This window comes from Homalodisca vitripennis, unplaced genomic scaffold (assembly GCF_021130785.1).
Source record: "Homalodisca vitripennis isolate AUS2020 unplaced genomic scaffold, UT_GWSS_2.1 ScUCBcl_1146;HRSCAF=4409, whole genome shotgun sequence".
In the NCBI taxonomy this organism is placed as follows: Eukaryota; Metazoa; Arthropoda; class Insecta; order Hemiptera; family Cicadellidae; genus Homalodisca; species Homalodisca vitripennis.
Genome location: NW_025777321.1, coordinates 94,012 through 112,212, shown reverse-complemented (window position 1 = coordinate 112,212; position 18,201 = coordinate 94,012). Strand labels below are relative to the sequence as shown.

Below are 18,201 nucleotides of genomic sequence, written 5' to 3'. Positions count from 1 at the left end.
TAGGGTATGTTGTACATTTGACCAGTCTGGTCAAAAGGAACATTTATTTATATTAATTCATAGTTTTGTCTTCGCTGATTGTAAACCAAGACCAAGTGTGAGAATTTAATACAAAATTCACATTGTAAACTGAGCTGCTTGTTTGCTTTACAGGAACCCTTCATCGATGTGAGTATAGGAGGAACCAACGTGCCAGGTAGTGCGGCTGGATCCATGCAGGTGTGGGCTGTCACGGCATACGGCAGAGTGAGTCGGTTATATTTATACTTGTATTAGTTACCATAAGTGTGTAGTGAGTTGCGCGTGTGATGAGAAACAATTGCAACCCTGTATTACTTCATTACTGTATCTAACTGTCATCCATTGTCAGTAATAAACTTACACCACTTAACTACTCTTGCTATGTTAATTCGTCACTGACTTTTGGCAATAAAATGGCCACTGCCGAGTTAATCCGTCGTGCAGCAATTACCATTTTATTTTTACCCTTGACAGGTGATGTTTTGACTAGTGGGAATGCAGTGCAATAAATATCAGTACCTAGTTTACTGTTTTGCTGCTGGATGATGTGGCATGCTGGTCGGTTTACATTGAGATTTGTAGTTTGCTCGATGCGTAACGTAAGCAGAGATTCACGTTACAGTTACGTTATCGCGGCTCCTTGCTTCAAGGTTACACATAAAGAGTAAGATACTACTAAAACTGTTATTCACAAACAAGTATGAGTTATTATGTGTAAATAATGTATAGAATGAATTTAAAAGAGGGGTATCTAGATTTTCATTAATTTAAAAGACATTTTTGAAAACCAACAAAAAAAACAGTCAAAGATGTTTTGTATTTTTTGTGATTAAAACTAACCAATAAATTAAAATATGCAATCAAAAAATATACACTTTTCTGAAATATTTGTTCATTTTTAATAAACCGGGGGTAAACAAAATTAGATTTTTTAGTTTGAAATTATTGTTTGTTTTGTATTTAATTAATTGATTATTACCAGTATATTAAAAATATCAAGTGAGTAATTGGCTGTAAAAATTGTAAAATTATTTGAGGCAGGAGTAAAATCTGATTCTCAAAGAAGCAAAATGTCTTCTTGATTGTTCCAGAGGTGAAATAGTGTTTGTTAATTTGAGAAATTAAATTGTATTCCTATTTTTTCTTTGTCAGGTGTGTATTGGTATAAGCACTGTTGTAATAAAACAAAAATTTTTTTAAAAGTCAGCATGATATTAGTTTTTAGCCATATTATTCCACTTTCCTACTGATGTATAAAGCATTTTGTTACGTATTAATAGAACAGATGACAGTCTTTTAAGTATACTTTTATAGCAACTAATTTGTACTTTATTCAGGACAATCGTCAGACTGTAGGCTAACGTTCATAGGTTGTCTTTGTACACTTTTGCTACAGTTCAAGCACTGAAGTAAGTCAGACAGAATAATAGTGACAGAAATCTAAATAAACAAGTGAAAAGTTAATCGGATTTCTTGTGTTGTGAAATACAGACTGCACGTCCTGACATGCGTGACATTTGAACAGGTGATGTGGCGGTCTGGAGTGAGTAGAGTGTCGCCGGAAGGTGTGAGATGGAATTGCGTCACGATGCCACCCGGTTGTGATGTGATAAACATCAGTTGCGGCTCCACGGGACTGGTGTGGGCCATCATGTTCAACGGCCGAGCCCTGGTGCGTGGTGGCGTCACTGGCGTCTCGCCCACAGGTCAGTATCTCGGCTCAAGAATCGCTAGGTTATTAACTTGGAGAGGATTGAAATTTTGGGTACTTTCTGATTAAATGGAGGCTACCGATAATAAACTGGATTTAGCAACTTTGGGTGGCCAGTTACATAATAAATACTAATGGTAAAGTTAGGTTAGGTTAGGTTAGTAAACCTAAATCGCCTAACCACATCATCCGCAGCATGCTCAGCATGCTTTTTGAATAGGTGGCCTCCGTTTAATCAGAAAGTACCAAATGTTGCACAATCAATCAATCTGATTAATCAATGAAATCAAAATCTTTTGAACAAGATACTATTATACAATGGGCTAACTGGTGCTTTATCACTTGCTGAGAAAAAATACTTGTGGAAAGCAGGAGGAACAAATCACATCATCCTGATATCCATTTTAGCAACACATCTTAGGGAAAGACCTGTGTGATTGGAAAGTGAATTAACCACTAAACGTTTTACTGCAAATTTAAATTTGTTATAATAATGGTCATATTTTCAAACACTACCCCATTTAGGAAGAAATAAATACTTTGTCAAATGTAAATCCTTTAATAGGTTTTAAATTGTTTTTAACTAGTGATTGGCCTGATACAAACAAATTTGATTTCGATACCAATACCAAAATTGTGGTTTTGATTTTTGATTCTGAATATGGTACTGGTTCCTATGTTGTTTATAACTAAGAATATATTATGCTGAATGGTTTTTTTGTTATCGTTAAAATGTCTAGCTAATAGGAGTATACATGCATACTTATTACATATAAAATTTAAATTGTATTATATGAAACTTATAGGCTCCTAATTTTCCACTAGTAACAACTTTGTGAAATTTATATATTAGTTAATGTATTGTACATATAGTACTTAAAGTTTGGATCTATATATTTTATGTTAAATAGAAGATTTAGCCATCACTCTAGGAAAAATTGTGTGTTAATTTCCTCCACACAGGCTTTGCCTTGGAGGTTAGTTATTTTCTATATTAGAACGTATATTTTATATTTGTATTTCTATTGTACATTAGTAGATATTATGGTAATATTGGATGTAAACATGGTTTCTGTACAATTCTGTAATGTATTTTGAGAAAATAAATCATTATTATTATTATTATTTTATTTATATGTATATATTCCTATAAAGGATATAACTACACAAAATATTATACAAATTATGTGATGAATAAAATTAGTGACCATGTGTATTTTTTTACTGCCGCAAATACTCATTTGAAGTGTATTTTGAATTCAAGATTCAGCTCTAACTCATAACTAAACTGCTACTGTAATGGTATTGTGAAATTGTGACTTTTCAAGTTTTCGTTTAATATTTTTTTAAATTTTTGCAATAAAATACTTTGAAAATATTGGTATTGAAATCGAGTAAAAAGAGCTGCTGTATTGAGAATCGGCACTAGGATAATTCACTTTTGGCTGGTCTATACCTTCCAGTTGAATCTACACTGGAGACAGCAAAAACGATTAAATCTACGCAACCCTATGGAGTGGCACATCATTAACTGCAAATGTCAAGACAAAAAGGGTAGATCGAAAAGTTTAGTCTACTATAGGGGGTGACTGTTGGAGTTGGTGGGGCTCCTTAAATGTTAAGGGCTGTTGCTAGCCTAGACATATAAAGTCATGCCACTCCAGCCCACGTTGACTAGAGAGGCTTTTAAAGAGCTCGCCTCACCTTCTTCCAAAGTGACATGAATAATTAATGCCCAAAATCCTTCCTCATGGGTCTCAACGGGGGCACCCCTATCCGCAACCTTAAACATCTAGAATATCCTGTCACTCCGGAAGCACCGCAAAGGTCTTTTTACGACAAAGTGCAACTTCTCAGCTTCAAATTCAAAGTATTCTTTGCACATTGATTGACGTTTGAATAATTAGATAAGTAATACAAACAGGTGCATGGTCAAGTGTTTTAAAAGTATAACTAAAATACAAGCGTTCAGGTTTGTACTGCATGCATTGTCTATAATGTATTATGTCTATAAAGAATAACAAATCATCTTTATTTTTCAGAGACTGAAGGGACAATATGGTGTAATAATGAAAAATTGCATGGGCTGGGATTTTTAAATTGATTAGTTATTGTTCTTTTTATTGTTTGAAAAATCTGTCAGCATTTCATTTACTCTGTAATAAGCTTTTTCTATGAGGAGATTTTTAATACAATTTTTAAAATTAATATTTTTAAGCTCTTGTAGTGATAAAGGTAAACAATTATATAAGCAAATTCCCATACACTGTATAGTGGACTTTTTTCAAATAAAGAAGTTTTATTAATTGGAAAGGCAAGAAGATTTTTGTGTCCAGTATTTTGATTATGCTGATTTTTGTATCGGTCAAAGGAGTTTGGATTTTTATGGACTAAGTTCAACAGTTCAAAAATATGTAAACCTGGTAGTGTGAGTATTTTAGATTTTTTAAATAGCGGTCAGCAGCTCTCTTTAAAGTTTGCACCAACTATTGCTCTCAGAACAGCTTTGTGGGCTATGAATACTTTTTCAAAATCAGGAGAACTTTTTGTCCTAAGAGAGTATAAAAATGAAATGAAAAATGAAATGAAAAATGACTTTATTGAATACAACGTAAAACATATTCAATTGGCGAGGTTAGGACTATTAAGTCCTCTCTTACACCTAACCATAAATTAATAAACTCTACTATTACTGTAAAATAAGAGCCACAATACAGTTTACATTACTATTTTACAATCGAAAATTATAATATCTATTTATATAAGGTAATAAAATGAAACAAAGGTTTTCTATGAAACTAAAAATAAATACATAGAATAAAACTTACAAGGAATTTAACAGACATTCATCCATCACCATTCATACAAAGCCATCGTCCCATACCCTATGCCACGATATCGTCAACCCGAAGAGGCCCAAAACAGATGGTCCCTAAGCACCCCCCGAAACCGTTCCCGACTACGAATACCTCTAATATGATCCGGGAGATTATTCCAAAGTCGACAAGCAGAGACTGTGAATGATTTACTGTAAATAGAGGATCTATGAACAGGAATAGATAACAGAGAGGCTCCACGTCGAGTATTCCAATTGCTTGTTTCAGAAATGAAAGAAAAGCGTTCAGACAGATAGGAAGGGGAATGATCGTTATACAAAATAGAATGTAACATGCTGAGAATGTGGAACTGACGGAGTAGATTCAACTTTAACAGATGTAACTGATAAAAATTGAGTGTTAGAATCAACCCATCCCAATTCTAAACATTTAAGTACATCTTAATGGAGCATGTAATTTGAGTAGTTACACGATTACACAGATCACACATCCGATCTTCTGTTACAATGGTATGACATGTAGAATATGACTTGGTAGGTTCGCACTGGCTGGAAGTGGCTGCTCCCGAGGAGGGGTTGAAACTGACGAGGGTGAGCGTGGGCACACACAGCGTGTGGGCGATCAGCAACGATCACCGTGTGTGGTGGCGGAAAAAGGCGTGAGGGGCGGGATGGCCGAGGGCGGGGCCAGCGATGAGCTCGCCCGTGGCTCAGGTTGGGTCGAGATGGTGGGAGGGATGGCGATGGTGTCCGTTGCCACCAACGATCAGGTCTGTCTATTTTTTTATAAGTAATATATTTGAAGTGTGGTCCATTCTTTGTTTTCAGCGTTCAAAGATTGTTCAAGATTGGCGTGTCAAGGTAGGAGCATCTCAAACATACGATTCTTTAACCTAAAGATGTGGGACTTGCATTCCGTATCTCAGAAGCGTTACGAGTCAGCTGTGGCAAAACGACCTTGAATTTTATTCTATAAGATTCATGTTAAACCTCAAAAATTGAATTAAGCATATTTCTCATTTTACAGACATGTTCAACACATGTCCAAATGCTGTTTGGTTTTTCTTGGAAGTGTGTTAGTTTTTGAACGTTTAAATGATGAAGTATAAAAAAAGTTAGATTTTTTCTGAATTACAAGTAAAAATTTTCTAAAACCTGAAAATAATTGGTTAGTCATATCTTTAAAATGAGACAACTCCCATAAATTCACTACTAAAATTTAAGGGTTTAAAGGTGTTTGAAATTTAACATTTCTTTATGGGACTTAATCAAAATGGCCATCAGTACAGCAGGTTCTTTTACACCCTCAAGTTGTCCTTAGTATTTTTTTTTCAGCATCACAAACTTAACTATAGAACTGGCAATGGTATCACTTTGTACTGGTGGCTCTATTTCAACAGCAATGCAAATGTTTTTTATAATGTATCCCATTTCATAACTGTTGGTCTAAATGTAAACAGTCATATTCCAATTTACTCAAAATATGTGGAGAACATTACAATAACAATAACTTATTGTTTCCATGTATAAAAAAAATGTTTTAACCAAATTTAAAAAATTTTTGTAACCAAATTAAAAAAATTTTTTTTTGAATTATTTTTATAAATATCTGTTGTGCTTAACAATAAGTTTTACATCACAACTGTAAACATATAACTTATTGCTTAATTTATGAACAAACACTCCAATAAATGACAAATTTTTATTTTTGTGAGGCCTTTCGTGCTCAATGAACACATCGTCAGACCCACATAACTGAAATAAAAGTAAAGTAATAATACAAACAATTTAGACTTAAATAAAAACACATGTCTTAAAAAATACAAAGAGATAAAATTTTAAAGGCCAGGAAGTATGTCTACTGTATATGTAAAAATTAATATTTAATTTAAAGTTGACCCAACTTTTACCTCAAAACTTGTTTGTTGCATAGCTTTGTAGGAAAAAGTGCTCGCAGTTACTGTTTTCTTGTTTTTTTTTTATAGATTGATCGCTAAAGAAATAAAATCTTTCATGGGTAAACATAATCTTATGATTTATGACAGTTAAAATAAAAATAAAATGAATCCTACCTTATTTACATATGTACAATATATACAAAGTTTCACTTTTCACTCAGAGTCAGTGGATTCCACTCTGCGTTTTCGGCCTCCGTGTCGAACTGGTCAGGCATAGTCATTTTGAAACTAATTTAATGTCAAATGCCCGGTTTTATACTTTTTTTGCTTTTATCTTCTATAATTTAGCTATAATAAAAATAAGCTTTGAACTTAACGAAACAACATTGTTTTACTTGTCTTGGTGTTATAGGAAAGTTAATGGATCTATTAATAGCTTGCGAAGAGTTAAATGTTATGCTTAGATGAATATAAGAAGCAAGCGGTGTGTTGCCAGGTGTTTGGCGTGGGCAGTGAGGATCGCACTGTGTATTATCGTGCTGGCGTGACAGCTGCGGAGATGACAGGTCGACGATGGCGTCCTCTGTACGCGGCTACGCAGTATAGCCGTGCAAGCAGCTGTGCCAGCCTGCCCTCCGGCAAGCACAACAGCACAAGTTCTCTGGTCAGCAATATAATAGTTATGGATGAACCAGTACCAAAAAAGATTCAATTCTAAAATTGTGGTCTCAGTTCTGAATTAAAATATCCGTATTGGCTGTGTATAGCCAACACATAATAGCATGGGTGTATATAAGGAGGGCTAAGGGGGTCCAAACTCCCCTCCCTGAAATTTTGATAGAGAACATTAAATTACACACAGTAGTTTGTTTAAAGCTAAAACACATATACAAGGTCTTGCAGCTCAACAATTTCCCGTAAAAAGATTTCCAAGCCCCCCCAGTGGCCTAAGTCCCTCCGAAATAATTTTGCATGTACATTAGAAACAAAAAAAGTTGCATACAAATAAATCAAGATTAAAAAATTACAACTTTTTATTCCAAATTTAAAAAAATATGTAAATATTTAATTTTTGTTTATATTATTTTATTACAAATTTTTTAACATTTTTTATCATTCAAATATTACAAGTTACTGCCTAGTTTTCTTGCTACGTAATAAAATAAATAACATTTCATTATGTTTATTATTTTTAAGTTATGAATTATTTAGCTGAACATAAACACTAAAATAGTGCTTAGTACTGAGAGAGGTGGCCTATCAAAGGGTTAATTAAATTTGTTTTGTAAGTTATCCAGCTTTTCTTGGCTGTGATCAGGGTTATTTTCATGTTTGGTTGGTAAGTGCCAGTCAGGTCTGAACTGGTCGTGTTGTTATCAGAATCGGAACAGCCTGGCCGACCTGACGGGGGGAGAGGAGACGTCTCACTCTGCTCCTGTGTCGCTGCGGTTACAGAGCAAGGCGTGGCGACGCTCCACCGACAGTGCGGCCTTGCGTCACTACCGGCAGGCTTCGGAGAGCGGGGCTGTCGAACAACCCATCCTCGAGAACAGGTCGAGCTCTGAATATACTGTAATATAAAAATTGAAATATGAACTGGTAATGGTTGTTGATTGGAGACTTTGTCATGCATATTGTTGGAATCAAATTGAATTAAACCCTGGACGTCACGTGTGAAAGTTTTGTTCTTTGCTCACAGGATTTACTTTTTAATATCTCCATCCAACAAAATACAATATAAATGTCAGTTTGGAAGCCACAAATAAAAAAAGGAATTTTTTAAAACATTTTCTCGTGTGTTCATATCAGAAATCTGTACCAAGACACAACATTTTGACATGCAAGTATGGTAATATTCCAAGTATATTGTTATTATTTATTTTGTATTTTTTCAAATATATTTAACCAATAACTAATATCAGTTTTCATTAAGAGAAACAGATTAACAGATTTGAGTGTCATAAGAAAACAAAATATTTTCCCAAAAAATGTCAAAATTTTAAGTGTACAACGCAAGAAGTAAAACTCTAAGGGTCTATGAGAAAAATTGTTTAAAAATGTTCAGACATTTTAAAACCGATTTGTTTTTAATATTGTTTTCAAATAATATCTAGTAAGCTATGATAATATGGTGGAAAACTACTTAAGATGCTAAGATTTTAAGCAAATCCTTTACATAGTGTTTTATTTTGGATCCATAGTAAATATTTTTAATTTTTTGTAGTATATTTTTTATTAAAGAGCGTTTCAAACGAGTATAAGTCGTTTGAAAAATAAAATATTTAACAAAAACATTTCTGAGAGAAAAATGAACATTTTTAGGTAAAAATAAATTTTTATATTAAATTAAAAATTAGTTTTTTTACCTTCCTTCAAATTTCGTACCTGTGATACTATATGCAGAATTTCTACAATTTCAGTTTCAGAATGATAAAACTACTATCAGGAATGCAAGTAATAGAAATTTAAATAACATCAGGTAGCCAGTGGTGTCGTGAAGTGATTTAATAAAACTATACAAAAGACAGTTCGCAAACAAATTTACACAAACACGGATATTTGAAATTCAACAAAGTCAAACAAATTTTACAGGCTCATGAAAAAGTGCTCTTAACCTGATCCACCTTAACATAACCTAACTTTGTCCTGTTCCAGTCAGAGCGAGGTGGACCTGTCGCGCCGTAGTGTCCGAGCGTGGAGTCCTGTACGATCTGTGGGCTCGGTGCTGGGTGTGGAGGCAGTACCCACAACTGATGCTGACCGAGTGCTGGACCCAGAATGTGAGAGAGAGGCTTTCCGAGAGCGGGATAGTCCAGACCCAGAGGAGCCGTCGTGGTCACAGGCCACCACCGTGTGGTTGTGTGTTGAGGCAGGAGCTGTCACTGTAGATCCACAAGTTTTGCCTAACTGGTTCGTACGTAACTACGCAAAAGAATATTTATCATTATTACTGACAGGTATTGAATTAAAATTATATTTTCGAAAAAAATTTGACAACCTTACATACTAAACTAAACTTACTAAAAGTTTCTTTAAAAACTCACATTAAAGCAGATGAGGATTTGTCTGAGTTTTTCTTATTTAGACCTAATTAAACACAGTCTCTGAAGTTCTGGTAATCGTTTTATTCAATCTACTTAAGTTTACACAGCCCCTGCACTCCTGGTATTCATTTTATTCCACCTAGTATAGTTCAGATAGTTCGTGGATGTATAGCATTCATTTTATTCCACTTACTAAAGTACACACAGCCCCTGCACCTCTGGTATTTTTTATTCCACCTAGTAAAGTTCAGATAGTTCCTGGACTTATACATTGATTTTATTCCACATACTTAAGTTCACACAGCCGTTCATACTTAAAGTTTTTTTTGACAATGGAAGCATTGTTAAGGAAACAGGATTCTTCCGGGTATATGCCATCATTCAGTGATACAAGAAATCAGTAATGCTACTTTTCTAGATCCGCAGTGTGATCTCTTCTTCAGGTTAATAACTAACCTAACACATAACTACAATCTAGGTTAAAATATAAACCAACCATACCAGAGCGTTGTGGCATGCATAAGTCATGGATCACTCCATGCACGCTAACTCTGAAACATGCACTTAATATAAACAAAACATCATAGTCAAATCCGAACTAAAGAATACAAGCCACAATAGGTGTGCACTGAATGGCTCATCACTGAAACAGACCAGAGGCTAAATGACAATTGCCACAGTAGAAACAAGATGGCGGAAAGTCTGGAAATGGGATTACTGAACAATGGCAAATGTGTGGAAAATCCTGTCTCGTAAGCAGTCAGGATACGAGGGCTGCTATTTATATTTCTGGCCTTGGCAACACTGATTGCTGCTAGGCAACAGCTGATGTTTTCAGTGCAACCTTCACATTGTTAAACATAACCTCAACGAAAACATTTTGTCATTTTATTGTTGTTAGCGTTAGTGATAGCACGTTGAAAAAGTGATCTTAGGAGAAAATGGAATTAACTCGTGAACATTTTCGTGCAATAATTTTTCATAACTTTCGACGTGGCCTGACACGACAACAGTGCTTAGATGAACTTAATTCCTTATATGGTAATGAAGTACCTTCTTGTAGCACCATTAAAAACTGGTATAACGAATTCAATCGTGGCCGACAATCACTCAAGGACGAATCCCGTGAAGGTCGTCCAACAACGGTTGTTCTGCCAGAAAACGTCGATGCTGTGCATGACGTGATAAAACATAATCGTCATGTAACATATCGTGAGATTGAGGCTTCTTTAGGCATTAGTATGACAAGCATCAATAAGATCTTGCATGAACATTTGCATGTGAAAAAGGTTTGTTCACGTTGGATACCGCATAACCTGACAAACGCGCAAAAGGATGCTCGTGTTGATTGGTGCAAGGAAATGTTGCAGAAATTCGCTCAAGGTGCATCAAAAGCAGTTTATAATATCTGCACAGGTGACGAATCATGGATATACTCATATGATCCTGAAACAAAACAGCAATCTACCGTATGGGTCTTTCAAGAAGAGCTAAATCCAACCAAAGTTGTTCGTGGAAGAAGCACATCAAAGCAAATGGTTGCCTGTTTCTTCGGCATAACCGGTCATGTGGCGACTGTGGCATTAGAGCAACGTAAGACGGTTCGGAATGGTACACCACTATTTGTTTGCCAGAAGTCATTGAGAAACTTCGGGAAAAGTCAAAGAAAAGACGCATCATTCTGCATCACGACAATGCGAGCTGCCACCGATAGGCTGAAACAATGGAGTTTTTGACAAGGCAAAACATTGAATTGATGGGTCATCCGCCGTACAGCCCTGATTTGGCACCTAATGATTTCTTTTTGTTTCCGAACATCAAGAAAAAACTACGTGGACAACGGTTTTCTACACCTGAAGAAGCAGTTTCTGTATTCAAAACCCATGTTTTAGAAGTACCTAAATCGGAGTGGAAAAAGTTCTTTGAAAATTGGTTCCAACGCATGGTAATGTGTATTGATCTTCATGGAGAATATTTTGAAAAACAATAAAATAGATTTTGTCTTTAAATGCTTGTGTTTTCATTCTTAGGCCACAAATATAAATAGCAGCCCTCGTATAAGTACCTGACAGTGGGTAACAAGTTCTGGAAACTCGCGTGCAGTTTGCATCAATACTGTGAAATTTGTTGTTCCTGTCCATGTAAGTTTCCATCACGTTTGTCCAGGTTCCACGAAGGCGTACCCAGTGGTCAGTTCGAAAGTGCACCATGGCGCTCCAAGATCCTGGCAGATCTCAAGATTCGCCACAGCCTGGAGACAAGCACGTTCGAGAAATACGAACTCGCTGTTGAAATGTCAGTATCACACCAATATACAAGTAAAACACTGATCTTCCCAACACTGGGTTTTTAAGCAGTCCATTTTGAGATTTGGCACATTTGAATTTCTGGGGCAACTAATTCATTCATTTTGGTGTCAGTGAAATTGCCGAGTTTCTTAGCTAGCTGTTTAGTGGGTTTAATTTTAACAATTCCTTTTAAAACTATAATAGTTAATGATTTTTAATCATGCATACAAAGACAGTAATTGTTAACTGTTTATTGTGGTAACAAAAAATGTGTTTTAAACTTTCTCCACCCCCAAATATAGTAGAAAGTACTGTTTCGGTTCAAAAATGTAATTTGAGTTGTCTGCGGAAATATTCATTTTGAAACCTTGAAAATATAACAACAATGGTTTGTTTTTTTGTTATTACAGACTTTTTTCATACCTTTGAAAGACGTTTTTAATAACAGTAAAATCGGATTTAAGCATAGGCGATATAGGCGTGTGTCTAGGGACAAGCACCACAACTAAAATTACAAAATAATTCATTTATCATTATATTATTATCATTCATAGTACATTGTTTGTATATAATTGATACAAGACCATTATTGTGAATGTACAAGTCTAGTGTATATATTTTTAATATTTTGAGTCAAGTACAGTAAACAAAACTAGTGAATCTTGATAAAACCCAAGAATTGAAGTGAACACAGCCGCATCATTGTTGAAATCTTTGAGAAGCCTAATTCAAGGTAAATAGGAAAGTTTAGAGGTGAATAAGCTGAAAGCTATCAAATTAACTAACTGTCTAGAGTGTGAAGTTGAATCAAAATGTAAACGGAAAACAAATGTACATTTAGCTCGTTTTAACTGAGTATGAGGTTTGAGTTCCTTAACAAATTGGACATGACTGGAAGAGACGTACACAAAAAAAAACTTTTGTTCAACTGTGTAAACAAAGATTCAGTTTAATTCAGTCCAATTCCAATAAAGATAATGTCCATGTTCCAGGGCTTCTTGGGTTAAGACTGGAGAGTGCCGGTGCTGTCTGCCTGGCACTGCCGTGTATGACGACTGTATCCTGGAGCTGGAGTGGGTGGGCAGTCAGGCAGGTTGTCTGGACTCCGGCACCCTGTCCGTACTGACCATAGACAAGGCCCATACCAGAGTATGTGATGCTTTATACATCATAAGTGGAATGTGCAAAAATCTGATTCTGTGCTGTAAAAAAAGGACTGTATGTTTATAATTTACAAGTGTTTTACATATCTATTTGTATGCAAAAGACATTAGATGTATAGAAGGAATATAAACCATATAAATCTACACATAACATAGCTAAGGTGCGTGGTTGGAAGGGTTGATTTGATGCGAATGTTGAGTTTTATATTTTAGACGCTGTTTAAGCGGATATATATAATTTCAATAAACATTGAATCACAAAAAGTACTTGCTCCGCCGGGACTCAAACCCGAATCTCTCACTTGCCGGGTGTGTGTGTTACTACCACACCACAGAGCCATTACTTTTACGATTCAATTATTTTGTATTTGACAGTTTCTTTCACATATGTGTTTAAATAACCAAACTAACATATGATCGGAAGACCAAATACCTATCAAATGACTTTTATTTACCTGTACATCACTAAATTTGTATGAATGGTAATCTCTAAAACTAGTTAAGATAAAGAAACCAAATTTGGCCCATACATTTGAATAGATAAGAGGGTAATTTAAAAACTTATTGTGTTATTTTCTTTAATATTAAAAAAAATGGCATCTGTTGAAAATTTTTTAAGTCAAGAAACAAAAAACCCAGTATAGTTATAAAGGACGTAGACACCAACTATTTGAACAATTTCATTACAATTCCAATGGTACTAGTTTCAACAAAATCCGTCAACGCATAAGTGAGCACAACCACTTTAAAGATACGCTTGCACAAGCCGGGAAGGTGCTTCAGAACTAAGAAGGCAATTTTTAACACATTCCTTTTGAGACAAACAAACTTTATAATTGTAGAAAATTACAGCTCAAAAATGCTCTCGTAATAACTCCATGACTTAACGAAATTGATTTTCAAAAAGATGACACAAGTACACTGATGAGCCCAAGTCGCTGTCAGGTCCTGACTGGTACTCGGACATTCTGATAAGAATGGTAAGATTGGTTGCAGTATGCATTATCTGCTGGTATCTCTTTCAGAAAATAAACTTTCAGGATGACTCATTTTTCTGGACTCCTAAAAGTGTTTCATCATGAATTGTTACAAATAGCTATAGAACAAATACACTGCTCTTAGGATAGCCTTAATTGCTTTTCAGGCTCAGCTGTCTCTGGGTGAAGTGGTGTGTGTGAGCAGCTGTAGCGAGCCTGGCAACCCGCGTCTCGCTGTGCACACGTTGCGCAGTGCTGCCACCCGCACGGCACCTCTGCGTCTGCAGTTCTGTGGAGACGTTGATCACGACGATTGGCTCGCCAACCTCACATCAGGTCAGTCAGGAGTGCCAAGTGAATAATCAATGAATACAACAAAAAAGCAGGTATTACAAATTCATGAATTGACTGTCGATTTCCAAAACACGACATGTCCATAAACGATTTCCATGACATAATATGGTCACACATTATGTACATAATATGCCACAGTCATACACAATGAAATTTATTGGTTCTCACAATTACAAGGGTCTGTTCAATAAGTATCAGGACTTGTTCACTATATCTTCAACAGAGTCTTGGTAGAGGAGTCGCCCACCACTCAGGCACACTTTAATTCAGTCGCCTGCAGGCATATGTTGAGACAGGAGGTAGATTTTTGTGACGTGTGATTTTTTTATGTTGTCATCGCGCCAGCATGAAGGGGACCATCGAGCAATGCTATGCTGTGAAGTTTTGCTTTAAACTCGAGAAATCCGTTTGTCAACTAACTGCCGGATAACTGATATATTATGAAAGATTTTGGCATAAACAAATACATAACTTTTCTTCTCTTTTACTGTGATGAGTACAAAAGCCCTCGAGGCTGACATACCTAGGATATTTGTCTGCTTCACTACTTCAGAGTACCTGAAGATGAATTCTTTGAATTTGAAATGTACATAGTACAAATAAAAAACCTATAAAAGTATGATAAAGGTGATTTATTCTTCTGACTTGTAATAAACACTTATTAAAAACTAATTGAATACCAATGTGTCACCTAAATCTGAGCTACCCAGTTGATGTCTAGGAGCAGTACATCACAAACCACAAATGTTAATATATTGGGATGCAAGGGTAGATCAGTAGGTCTAGTCGACTGCAAGTGATGACTATTGGAGTTGGTGGGTCTCCTCATGTGTTAAAAGCAGATGCTAATCTGGAAATATGGGCTTGCCAACCCTGCCTGCTTTGACTGGAGAGGTCGCCACATAGCTGGCTTCCCTTCTTCCAAGATGACATAACTGAGATTAATGCCCATAATCCTTCCTCATAAGGATTATGCCCAAGATTAATGCCCATGATCCTTTCTAAACCTTCTACGATCATATAATCTGTATTGCCTAAATAAAGAAAACACAAGAAAAAAATGCCTGCTTAGATAAACATCATAACTAATGAGTTGCCAAATAGAAACTAATTGTGAAGTCTTTCAAGCTCATCTATCAGACCATTCTAGTGTTATTGCTACATTTAATAATAATAAAACCTTGTTAACCAAAGAAAAAGAAGTTATGTATCGTAGTATTAGGAATGTAAAACCATGTGCAATTGCTGTATTTAAAAATCATCTTGAATTATTGGATTGGTTAGAGCTAAGTTCTTTTAGTAATGTAGATGAAGCGTTTAGTTATTTTATAAAAATAGTATCAGATACTTATAATTATTGTTGTAATGTTAGAGAAATTAAGTCTACATCCTTAAAAAGAGAACAAAAAAAGTCAAATGGTTTACTCCTGAACTTAAAAAAATCAAGAGAGATATTGTTGTTGTTGTATGATAGGTTTCAGAAATGCAATAGTGATTTAGAGAAAAATAGGTTTAAGAATGACTATATGGTGGCAAAAAGATCATATAGATTTTAAAATAAAGCAGGCAAAAATAGCAGCAAACAATAACTACATTGAAAAGTCTAATAACAAGTGTAAAGCAGCATGGTACATTATTTAAAGCTGAAAACTTGTCAAAAATGGTAAAGGGGGTGAAACAAATAATATTGAATCAAAACAACTTAATGAGTATTTTACCAATGCTGCTTATCTTTTGAATAATAATGTCGTAAATGATGAGACCAGAGCTTTAAATTTTTTAAATTCAGTACCTTATATCTAGTCATTAATAACATATCTTGTAATTTTAGATGGCGCAACATTACAGAATATGATATCTTTAAAATGTGTAAAAGGAGTTGAGTTCTTCTTCTTGTGAAGACATATATGGATTTTCCAATAAGATCTTAAAGGAAGTAATTCTATTTATATTGAAACCCTTAGTATACTTATACAATATTATGCTTCAGCAAGGTATTTTTCCAAGAGTTTTGAAAGTTGTTAAAGTCACCCCTATCTATCACCCCTATCTAATCCTGCTAGTTATCGTTTCCTATATCATTGGTTCCAATTTTTAGCAAGGTATTTGAGTACTGCATTAAGAATCAATTATATTTTTTATATGTTAAACAAGGGGTACATTTGTAAAGAACAGTTTGGTTTTATACCTAGCCGTAATACAATTCAAGCTGTGGAGTCAGTGGTTTCGAATGTTTTAGATGGCTTTGAAAATAAAATGATTTGTTTCAGCTACCTTGATAGATTTATCTAAAGCTTTTGATTGTATTCCACATAAATTACTCTTAAAAAAACTAGAAGGTTACGGTGTAAAAGGTGAGGAATTGAAGCTCTTTTCATCATATTCTCAATGGTAGAAAACAAATGGTAGTACAAGGTAGAGACAAATCGGATCTTAAAAATGTTACAATAGGGGTTACCACAAGGTTCAGTGTTAGGGCCTTTTCTGTTTGTAGTGGCTGTGAATGACTTTGCACACAATATACCATGTTTTTTCTGTACTATATGCTGATGACACCACCCTAGTGAGTAGCAATGAAAAAAATAGACCAGTTATTGATAAATCGTAGGAGGCTGCTAGATGATGCAAATGAATGGTTCAGATCTAATTCTCTAGTTGTAAACCGTGATATAAACAGAGAATATATGTTTCTCTCTTGATAATAATAATTATGATGATTTAAATTTTAACCCTGTAAAACTTTTAGGAATATATTTGGATAGTAAGCTAAGCTGGGATGTACATGTGCAAATGATGTGTAAAAAATTGGCAAGAGTCATCTACTTACTTAGAAAATTAAGATTCTGTGTTAGCATGGATATGCTCATGACAGCCTATTATGCCTTCTTTAATTTCAGTTTTAATGTATGGAATTTTGTTATGGGGAAATAGTAGCGCTGCTCAAAAAGCTTTTATATGGCAAAAAAAAGGCGCTAAGAGTGTTATTAAAAGTTTTACCTGACAGAACTTCTTGCAAGCCCCTTTTCAAAAAAATTGCAAAATTATGACTCTGCCAAGTATGTATATATATTCATGTTTATTAAAATGTAAAGAAAATTTAGAAACATATCAGCTCAGACAAAATATACATAATTATAATACAAGGAACAAAGGCAAGCTAGATATGGTAAATTTTAGGCTGGAAAAAAAAAACTAAGAAAAGTCATTTATGCATGGAAATTAAACTTTTCAACAACTTGCCTGATAACGCATGGAGAGTTAGTGTTGTCAAGTTTAAAACTTCTATTAGTAGTTGGTTAAAGGACAAAGCCTTTTATTCAATTGACGAGTATTTGTCCTGTGACACTAGTGAAATAAAATTTTAGTCTACTTTTTCTATCTTTCTTGTTTCTTTTAAAGTTTATTTATTATTTCTCATTGGACAAAGCCTTTTGATGAGCATTTGTCCTGTTTCAATTTTGACGCCACCGTTACAAATTTGTTAAGTTGTTATTTGTTTTATTTCTCTGTTATTACTTCTTATATATTCTATTTATTGTTGTTATGTTATGAACTTATTTATTGTAGTTGTACATTAGTTTTTAATAATTTATTTATTTTTATTATAGGCTTATTGAACAATTTTGTATACAAGGAATTAAGGAATTTGGTATTGGCTAGTTATATGAATATTCTGACGATGTCAATTGCATTTATATATGTTTAAAGACAAATAAAGAATCTTGAATCATGGATTTTGACAGGAGGTGGCCCCTACCTACAATATTACCAATCCTTAATATCCTATCACTCTGGAAACAATCTGTAAGATTCTTTGAGGACAAAGTGCACTGAGATGTTCTCAGCTTCTTAACCTAAGAGAAGAACAAGAATGAGACGATTCTTTTTTTGGAGTTTGTTTTTGACGAT

The 18,201-nt window shown here is 34.7% G+C and overlaps 1 protein-coding gene across 1 annotated transcript in view; it reads left to right on the top strand.

The window, feature by feature from the left end:
• LOC124371269 (tectonin beta-propeller repeat-containing protein-like) overlaps positions 1-18,201 on the top strand; it is a 78,878-nt gene that overhangs the window by 25,800 nt on the left and 34,877 nt on the right. Inside the window, 10 exon segments of the mRNA XM_046829610.1 lie at positions 154-246; positions 1,547-1,727; positions 5,107-5,219; positions 5,222-5,338; positions 6,963-7,130; positions 7,847-8,019; positions 9,122-9,376; positions 11,677-11,805; positions 12,791-12,947; positions 14,106-14,274. Of these exon segments, the coding sequence (XP_046685566.1) occupies positions 154-246; positions 1,547-1,727; positions 5,107-5,219; positions 5,222-5,338; positions 6,963-7,130; positions 7,847-8,019; positions 9,122-9,376; positions 11,677-11,805; positions 12,791-12,947; positions 14,106-14,274 (1,555 nt within the window).